The following is a 10,225-nucleotide window of genomic DNA, read 5'->3' on the forward strand; positions in this document are numbered from 1 at the left end:
TTTTTCAGTGGAAGAATGTGAAGAAGTTGACAAAGAAGAAGAAGAAGAGTATAACGAAGAACCTGACGGTAAAAGTAACGATGAAAATTATCATAAAATTTGACAATAAAAATGACAAGAACGAATATGAAAAATAAGAAAACATTGAATAAAAAAACATGAAAACATAGGTGGTAGCAATCAATTAAATATGAAAACGAGATAAATTCATGATTATAAAATTGTTTCGTTTTTCTGGTGCAGAAATGGTTTAGGATATGTGAGGTCACCAGTTTGATCCATCTCACCGGGACGTCGAGTTAGATTTATGATTTTTTTGATCAGATTTGATTTTATAACACAACTTATTTTTATATTTTTCAAACTTGCGTATCTGAAATTTATGTTTTTTTCCTTAATACTAATTAAATAATTTTTATAAAATAATATTTCATCAAAGGTCATCAATCATATATAAGTTCATCAAAATATATCAAATACACCCACGCGTAGCGTGGATTCAAAACCTAATAATAATAATAATAATAACACATATAATTATTATTCATTATGTAAACTAAAAAGCAAAAAAATATGTTAAAACATCTAAGTGGCACAGTGGTTACAAGTAAACTCAAGTGTGGAGAGGACGAGGGTTCGAATCTTACTTTTTCCCAATAAGTGAATATTCGTAATCACCAAAGTCATCTTCTTTCCCAATTTTTTTTTAGAAACCCTACGGCGCAGATCTTCACTCTTCAACCATTTTTTAAAAATTCTCTTTCATTTTCCCACCATAATTTTGTTAAAATAAGTATATTGGTTCAATATTTACCCAAATTCGATCTAAAACTCAAAGATATTATCAGATTATAAGGTCGATCGAATTTGAGAACATTGATTGATGTGTCTTTAATAAATGAAAATCTGCGAGAGATAGAAAAGAAAAAAAAAAGAGTTTCAAAGGTACTTTTTTCTGTTTGTATGAAACCTTTATTAATCTTCTCACAACTTCTTTTACAAAAATGTAGCAAAATTGATCTGTTTTTACGAGGAAACGAAATGTATTTGGGAGGTAAGGGGGACCTCTCTCTCTTATAACAACTGAGGTAAAGGGGGACCTCTATGGTTCTATCTCTCTCAAACTCTGCTGCCATCAAACTAGTGTTATAGCGTAGGTTGTCATTTTAAGGATGTTTATTTATTATTTTTACTATGTATGGAGCTCCCGCGATATCGCGGAGGAACTCATTTTAGTAAAATAATCGTTACAAATTTTCTTTATTTAAATTTATTTATTAAACTATTGGGATTTCTAAACTATTTAATAAAAATTTCAAAAACATACAAATTTTTGAAACATTCTTTATATCTTTATTGAAAAATATTCTTTAAAAATAATCTTACCTACACATATAATTAAATATATAATTAACGATGCTACACACATCAAATTAAACAAATTTTTACGATTAACTTCCATGAGATTACATTGCAGTTGTGTTATTTCGTTCGCTTTTATTCGTCATAACATTTCGTTCGCATCTTTTCAAAGTAACATTTTATCTGTGTATTTTCGTCGTAATTTTTCGTAAAATATTTTTTAATTTCTGAAAAATGTATAAATACAATTTGCAGTCGTGTCTTCTCTTCTTAAACTTACAGTCATATTTTTATATATATTTTATGAACCGTTACAACTTGTTCTCTTGTTGTCAAATATGATATGTAAATGATTATATTTTTAATTTTTTTTAAATGATAAAATTATGTATACATTGTATAAGACAATATAAATTTCTTAAATATATAGTAAACTAAAATATTAAAAATATTAATTGAGGACCATTCTTAAAATGACATAATGATTTGTTTAAATTCATTTCAATTAATTATTTTAATCTTTTTAGCATAACTCAAACATACTTTTATCTCCAAAATCAATTTTTACTTCATACAAAATGAATAAAAATATTACTATTCACTCAATCAGTAAGAAAATTACTAATCCTCTCAAATTTGAATATAACAAAACAGAAAATTATAACATATTTTATTTATTTGAATCAAAACTCAGTTATATATTCATATAAAAAAGAATACATCTATTTTCATAAAGGCAGTATTGTATACAAACAACTATCGTTTCATAGATGAAACATACTTTTATGTAAAACAACTTATAGTCATTAAACATTTTGGCAATTATAATAGATTATATATATATATATATTTAATCTAATATTGAATGTACTTACGACTTATTTTTCTCCGCATAAGATACTGGTTAATTATCCCGAGTCACACATAAATAAATAATATAATAAATATTAGAGGGGAACAATAATAGTTATAACCTTTAACAATAATATTTAGGTGTATGATGTAGCATCACAATGTGCGCGTCTAAGGAAGATGGTCGGCCAAGGACGGCCGGGTTCATTGCTTCCACACGCTCCTCTTTCTTGGTAGTCAGAATCCAAAACCTTTTCAAACTTTTATAATATTTCATATTCAGTATCTTTTGTTGTTAAGATTTCAATTTTAGTGTATTATGACTAGAACTAAATATACAAATTCCTTTAACTTGTATGAAGTTGTAGATAAGTCTTTGTCGTCAAAGATAGTTTATTGGAAAATCATCTCAACCATCTTATTACCAAGCCCATAACTGTTTTAGATAAACCAATAGAAGATAACCGGACTTATAAATGTGCTGATAACCGGAAATAGAACAAATCAAGATGTGTTAACAAATTATACCAAAACAAAAAACAGAGCATGGAGTAGTACAATATCATGAAACAACGATTCCCATATACTGTAAGAAAAAGAGATGCTCTTGATCGATCGTCAAAAAAAAAAAAGAGATGCTCTTGATCGTAACTCATAAGTCTGTCTTCTTGTTATTTTAAGAATAAGATGATTATAATAATCTAACTACTCTAACTTCATAAGTCTTTTTTTTCTCTTCTTTGACTGATCGATCTTATGAAGCTAAGAACTTCATACATATCGGAGGCTTTACTCCCGCGAGTGCAAGCACAGCCGCAGGTAAAGTCCAAAGCCCTTCGCCACAGATTAGTCCTGAAGCGACCGCTGGAACCATAACCTCTGCTTTCTTCCGATTCATCTTCTCCCAAACAAACACAACCAAAGTCCCAACACACATGTCGATCGCGAAATAAGCTCCGACCAGAAACGGAACCGCCATCGCCGTCGGAAGCGGCATGAACCTCCCAATCTTTGCCGGAGTAAGATCTCTGACGACGTTGACCAAAACTGCAAATCCGAAAAACCCGTAACACATTTGGAGACAGTGAAGAGGCAGAGCAGAGAAGCCTTGTACCCCAAGAATCGCCATGTTTCTGTAAATCAAAGCGTAAGGAGCCTTGAATTCGCCGTTAGGGTTTCCAACGTCGAACGCTTTGTAGAACAGAAAGAAACTTAGCGGCGTCACGATGCATCCAACGACCGTCCCGATCATTTGGCTAACAAACATAGCCTTAGGTGATGTCATCGTGTAATGAGCCGTCTTGAAATCTTGCATCAATATACAAGAAACCGAAACAACTGATTTGATCAGTCCACAACCGGCTAGTCCAGCTACAACTCCATTCTCTCTTCCCGTCACAGCCGCGATAACGAAAAGACCGATTTTGCCATAGTTATAAGCCATGTTAATGTCTGTAAGTCCAGCTCCATATGCGTTACAGAACGCTAGAGAAGGCGCGAAAATGTAAGCTACAATAACGTAGTACCATTTGAGCTGAGGAAATATCAGAGGAACTACGATGGTTGAGACCGCAGCGAAGGTAAGATATCCGGCTACTCCGATCCACATCGGGATTTTATCTCTGAGGAAATTCTCATCTTCCTTGAGGTCTTTACGTTGTTTCTTGTGACCCACGGCATCAAGATCATTGGTTTTGTTCTTCAATCTTGCGTTGATACTGACAATGGTGACAAAGAGGATCTTAACAAAAGTGTAGAGACCGTCTCCGAGGATTAGAGCTACGGATAAGAAGACTTTGTAGCCGTATATGCTCTTCATGTTGTGTTCGTCGAGATTCTCAGGGAACCAAGAGCCCTTGAGTTTATCAAGAAGAGGCCACATTAAACCATAAGAGAGGATAGCTCCCAAAAGCAAAGAAAGGTTAACCAAGTGTGAACAGATCATTCCTGCTCCTACAAATGTCATGCTGAAATCAAAGAAGAACCTGCAAGAAAAGGATAGGAGTTACTATATGATTCAAGAACTCGATTCACTGAAATGTCATGTTCATTTTTGTGTATAATTGATGCTTACGTTTGTTTCCAAGCTTTCAAGCCAAAGGTTGGGAACTGAGAAAAGCCACAACCTTCAATACCAGAGAAAAACCACTGGAAGAAACCCCACAAGAAACTAAATGAGAAGTATTTCATAAAACCACGCACTTGTTTCCTGCAAACCGATCGATTCCAATTAAAGGTTAGTAAACTTAAGTAACTATATCACTTTTTTGTGAAATAGGTTAATTAACTTACTTGGACTGTTCATCTCCTTGTGTGTGGAAACCATTAATGAGAACAGCAGTAGCTAAACCACTCGGATATGTTAACTTAAGATCAATAATCATAACCTTCCGGAGAGGGATTAAGACGAAAAGACCGATGAAACAGACAACAAATAGATAAGCAGTCATCCAACCAACCCCTGGTTCTTTTACACTTTTTTCAGAGTTACCTTCCAAGTTCACACCAGACAACACATATGTCTTATGATTTAACCCCAGAAGATATGAAGCAAACCCACCTGAAAAAGAAAATAGAATAAGCAAATTTTTAAATCAAAATTTCACAACTTAGATTTTATATCATATATATCCCAAAAAGCAAAAGCAACATCAACCCTTTTGTTGTGACTCAACTAACCCAAAAGTTTTCATAAAAGTTAAACTATTTTTAATATGATGGAACTGTTTTTGTAGATCCTTCCACTGAATCTTTGCTTGTTTCACAAGAAAAAGAAACTATAAAAGGAAGAAATAGAAGCAGTTATGTTTTTAACCTCCGACAGCAATGCCGTAACAAGCAACAGCAGATGTCTGAATCATTGTGTTCTCTTGTCTAGTGAACGGCTTGGCGACAAATCCTGATTTCTTGAGAATCTTAGTCCATGTCTGGACAAAGACAAAAGCCAGTAAAGCTGCAGAACTATTGAGATTTGGAACAATCCCTGTCGTGAGATTTAGCTTCTGAGCTATCACACTGAACACAACACCGATCACTATGCTCACTAACACTCCTCTCACCGTTATCTGCTTCGTCCACGGTTCGGTCGTCCTCCCAGACATCTCTTCCTCTGTTTCATGTTCTTCTTCTTGTAGTGACAGTCCATTGTTATCTTCTTCCTCTTCTCTCTTCATGTTCTTTCTCTGCTCTATTTCCATTGAAAGTGAAGAAAAAAAGATTAGAAGCGTTGCAAATATAAAATCTTTGAGAGTTAAGAGTTTATCTTTGATACTTATACAAAAAACCAGAATTTTTAGGAATATGAAACTCTGCCTTTTAACCTGACTGAACAAAAAATACTTTTTTATTTTTTTATTTTGGTTTGGAAGAGAGAATATGAGGAAAGCTAAAGAACACATTGTCTCTACCCTCTTAAGTGCGCATGTCCGACACGCGCATTGTCCCCACGTAGACGAATCCGTCAAAACACAAACGCCAACGTAGTAATTAAACGCAAATTCTGTGAACAAAAAAAAGGTGAATTTGGTACACAAGTCAAGTGGCCAAGTAGATTGTCGTTAGCATCTTGTTCTAAAAGGACATTTAATGATATTTCACCAAGTTTTTTTTTTTGTAAGAATCTTTGAATTATTATTACAGCCAAATGAAATAATTGAGTGGTTCGTGTGGGTGCAATGATTTAAAATGTCCTTTTTTGATCAAGGGGTTTGAAAACAAACTTGTCTCCGGCAATCACATCGTCGTAATTATAATAAATGTCTCGAACAGCATTACGTGTAAAATTTCCACTCCTCCTTAAATTTGATGATACCTATTTTTTTTTCAAATATAACCATTATTGTTAGTTTTGACTCTTTTGAGTATAAACTTTCGAAACTGGCCTAGGTTTTACGTCCATGTGAAAGGCCACTAAATATATATATCAGCATTGATATAGTTCATTGAGATATAAAATCGATCGCTAGTGGATGATAGAACAAATATTATAAGTTTGAGTGGTAAGTGGTAACAATGGGGAAAGAACTAATTTAACATATTTATTGTTCCCCAATTTGTTTGACTCTATAATTTTAAACCTCTTCACGTTTGGATAGCGAGCTTATATACGAGTACTATGTAGTATGTACCTTAAATTTTGCTAGTTCAAAAAATAACTTTATTTGGAATTATAATTTAAGATAATCCATAAGAACAGACTTTGAGTCCATTTATAAGAAAAAAAAAATCAAAATATCTTCATCATTATTTACTCAGATGTCAAAGTTTTTATTAATTTATAAGAATGGATGTCTTACACTTTCTAGAAATATATTATATAAATAAATAACGTACACATGCCACTAACCTTAAAACATATTCGAAATTTGATATTTGTTTAAGAGAATTATAACGTTTTATGATCAGGACATGAATATCCAAAACCCATAATTGCAGAATAAATTGAAAAGGAAATGTATATAGATGCCATAATCGTGTATAGATGTGAATATGGTGAAAGTAGTGAGATTCTAAACGAGTGTGCCTCAATGGACCATAAGACCGATACTTCCACATGTCGAGACAAAGACAATGCACTTTTTTCTTTTCTTCGTTTTTCTTTCTACGCAATCCTTCATCTCACTTATTCTACGAATTAAATCCATTTTATATAACTCCACAGTATTTAGGAAGAGATCCAGCTTTGTTGAGAGTGTTGAATTTTATTTTGTTTTTTTTTAACTAGCAATGACGTAGTTGATGTTATATATCTAATCGCGATTTTGGAGGAAATATTACATCTCTAAATAATTCTTTGAAGAAATGTGGAGCAACAATGTAAACGAAATCAAATTAAACGTGGAAAAAAACACATCCGAAAGAAAAAAGAATTAGATTTTTTTTTTTTAAATGAACAATACAGCGGTGGATCTAAATAAGCATGTGTCCCATACTCATTTTATTAATTCTTGTGCTCTAGGTAAAAATGATGTTTGCATCCGCCACTGTCAACAACTAATTAGGACAACTGACAGTTTGACACAAACATATAACTTATGAAGTGTTGTCTAAAGCTTGTGGCTTTTGAGCATGTGGGTTAAGTTTCATGAAATTCTATCAAAATCGATTAGTAATGAGTTGACTATTTCTCTTTTATAGTATATGGGAATAGATGTTAGGCTTGATCACATCTTTTATATGAAGTTCCTAACATATCATATGTCATTACTAAAAACGATAAACTAACTCACAAAATAAACCTAATGATTTAAATCTAATAGTGGGTACAAAGCTGAAACCAAAAACACTTTAAACTTTTCAACTAACATGTTGCTTTCTAATATGACATAAAATGCGTGTATTACATAGGGATTAGGCCTAGTAGGGATTAGATTCGCCCACTTATTATCTAAAATGGAGAAGACAAAAACAAAACACATTAATTTCAAAAATATAAATAGAGTGGGGATATTGATAGGTGGATAGAGACGAAAGAAGAAAAAATGAATACTACTCCTTGACACCATTCATTTGAGAAAGAATCTCATTCACTCTTAAAGTCACAGCTTATCCTCCTACATCCCTACTGTGCTATACATTGACCCCAAACTAAGACAATGACTTACTTTTTTTTTTTGACCTTTTGCCAAAACTCTTTAACTCTTTTTTATCATCTAACTTATGCGTTTGCGTCCAAACCGCTTATACAGACAGCGTTTTATGAACGAGCTCGAGTACTATAAATATACTTAGCAAGGAGTATTATTATTCTTTAGTTTCATTGTCATGTTACCCTAAGCTTTTGGTTTTACNTTCTATCAAAATCGATTAGTAATGAGTTGACTATTTCTCTTTTATAGTATATGGGAATAGATGTTAGGCTTGATCACATCTTTTATATGAAGTTCCTAACATATCATATGTCATTACTAAAAACGATAAACTAACTCACAAAATAAACCTAATGATTTAAATCTAATAGTGGGTACAAAGCTGAAACCAAAAACACTTTAAACTTTTCAACTAACATGTTGCTTTCTAATATGACATAAAATGCGTGTATTACATAGGGATTAGGCCTAGTAGGGATTAGATTCGCCCACTTATTATCTAAAATGGAGAAGACAAAAACAAAACACATTAATTTCAAAAATATAAATAGAGTGGGGATATTGATAGGTGGATAGAGACGAAAGAAGAAAAAATGAATACTACTCCTTGACACCATTCATTTGAGAAAGAATCTCATTCACTCTTAAAGTCACAGCTTATCCTCCTACATCCCTACTGTGCTATACATTGACCCCAAACTAAGACAATGACTTACTTTTTTTTTTTGACCTTTTGCCAAAACTCTTTAACTCTTTTTTATCATCTAACTTATGCGTTTGCGTCCAAACCGCTTATACAGACAGCGTTTTATGAACGAGCTCGAGTACTATAAATATACTTAGCAAGGAGTATTATTATTCTTTAGTTTCATTGTCATGTTACCCTAAGCTTTTGGTTTTACCTAAGTTTTTGTTTTGGTTGGAATGTTAGTTATTTTTTAGAAACTAGTTGCCGGAAAAAACAAGAGCGGAACGACCACGTTCTTACTTACATGCCCATGTTACCCAAAGTAAATTTATCATTATCACATGCGTCGTCTTGTAACAATTTTATATATGTATCTGATTTGTAGTCCGTGTCTGAAACCTATAGAGACAAACTACGAACTATCTTTTTTTTTTTTTGTGCAACAACTACGAACTATCTATACGTGATAAATTTATTGTTAAAGAAACTCAATTTGCAGTGCCCAAATCAGATGGTGACAGTAGTCAAACTCTACAAAAATCAAAATTATAAAAGTACTGAATGTCTTAAATCTATATTGTGATCTAAAAGATACCAATCCTGGTTTTGGATAAGTTTGGTTAAGGTTTTTAGTTGATTTTGGGTTCAAAAACACTTCCTTAAATTAAAACATGTTTGCAAAATACATCATGAATATGAAATCATCCAAGTGGATTTTATCCACTGTTGTTTTTCTCATTTCATTTTGATTTTGGTTTAATCATATAGAACATGTTCATTGAACGAATAATTCGGATTTAAACTTTGGTCATGGTATTGTTCTATTGGTTTGCATATCCCTTTGTGGACGTACTGTATTCTTAAATTTTATAAACAAATCGAAATGTATCATCTAGTGGACAATGTATGGGAAACAGATCTCATAGCGTATAAGCCCGGCCCATTAAGGATTTATTTTAATTTAACTTTACGTGTTAAAAAGCAATATTGCTTTTATGGCGCAAGAGAAAAAAGAAAGAAGAGTGAGAGTTGAAAAGAGAACCCAAAACCAGCGGCTGAAGATCATGTGGGACCTTTATTACTATAAAAATCATGTCTAATCATTATCTCACCGCCAGAAAAATATCTCTCAAGAAACAAACAAAGAGAAAAGATTCACGTACATCAATCAGTACATGTATCATGAAATTATGTAACTAAAAATATATTATATCATTACATTTGTTTACTTTAGCAGCTATATATTTGGTTAGAAATCGTTGTGGAGTAATCTTGTAAAACTATGGTCAATACGACCGATTACAATCAAATCTTCGTATTATTGTGAAATTTAGTTTTGGGATTTAGCTTAGAATATCCTTAGTTTGTTTTTATAAGTCCGATTGTATTATGATTCTCTCCTAAACAAAAACCGAAGGGAAAGGACAAGGGAAGTACCGGAAGAAGACAAGTTGTGAGTAGAAGACAAATAAAAGCAAAGTCTGCACATAATTGTGCAACTCAAGAAGAGAGAAACCACGTTACTACTTCATGCGCTTGCTGTTGGTATTTTTACACATATGCAAAATCATGCAACACTACACTTTTTATATTGCATTTTGACCAAACAAGTATAAGAAAATAAAAACAATTTAAGAAAATTTCCACGTGAGCAGCTAAACCGCGTGCCACACCCACGGCCACCCCTAGAATTCAAACAAAACAAAACAGAAGTCGCAACTCGCCACCCTTCTCT

The 10,225-nt window shown here is 32.7% G+C and overlaps 1 protein-coding gene across 1 annotated transcript; it reads right to left on the reverse strand.

Moving 5' to 3' along the window:
* On the reverse strand, positions 2,710-5,602 carry LOC104731050 (metal-nicotianamine transporter YSL1). Its single transcript, XM_019233351.1, has 4 exons — positions 5,030-5,602; positions 4,507-4,774; positions 4,289-4,423; positions 2,710-4,199 (listed from the first exon to the last, which is right to left on the reverse strand). Exons 1-4 carry the CDS (start codon positions 5,409-5,411, stop codon positions 2,969-2,971), a joined length of 2,016 nt encoding a protein of 671 aa, XP_019088896.1. The 5' UTR covers positions 5,412-5,602; the 3' UTR covers positions 2,710-2,968.

This window comes from Camelina sativa, chromosome 12 (genome assembly GCF_000633955.1).
Source record: "Camelina sativa cultivar DH55 chromosome 12, Cs, whole genome shotgun sequence".
Classification (NCBI taxonomy): Eukaryota; Viridiplantae; Streptophyta; class Magnoliopsida; order Brassicales; family Brassicaceae; genus Camelina; species Camelina sativa.

Excerpts from the sequence above, each read along its gene's own strand:
- LOC104731050 (XM_019233351.1), bottom strand. The coding sequence starts at position 5,411 with ATGGAAATAGAGCAGAGAAAGAACATGAAGAGAGAAGAGGAAGAAGAT. Across the intron at positions 4,775-5,029 it reads TTACGGCATTGCTGTCGGAG|GTGGGTTTGCTTCATATCTT; the intron begins GTTAAAAACATA and ends TTTCTTTTTCAG. Across the intron at positions 4,200-4,288 it reads TTGAAAGCTTGGAAACAAAC|GTTCTTCTTTGATTTCAGCA; the intron begins GTAAGCATCAAT and ends CTTTTCTTGCAG.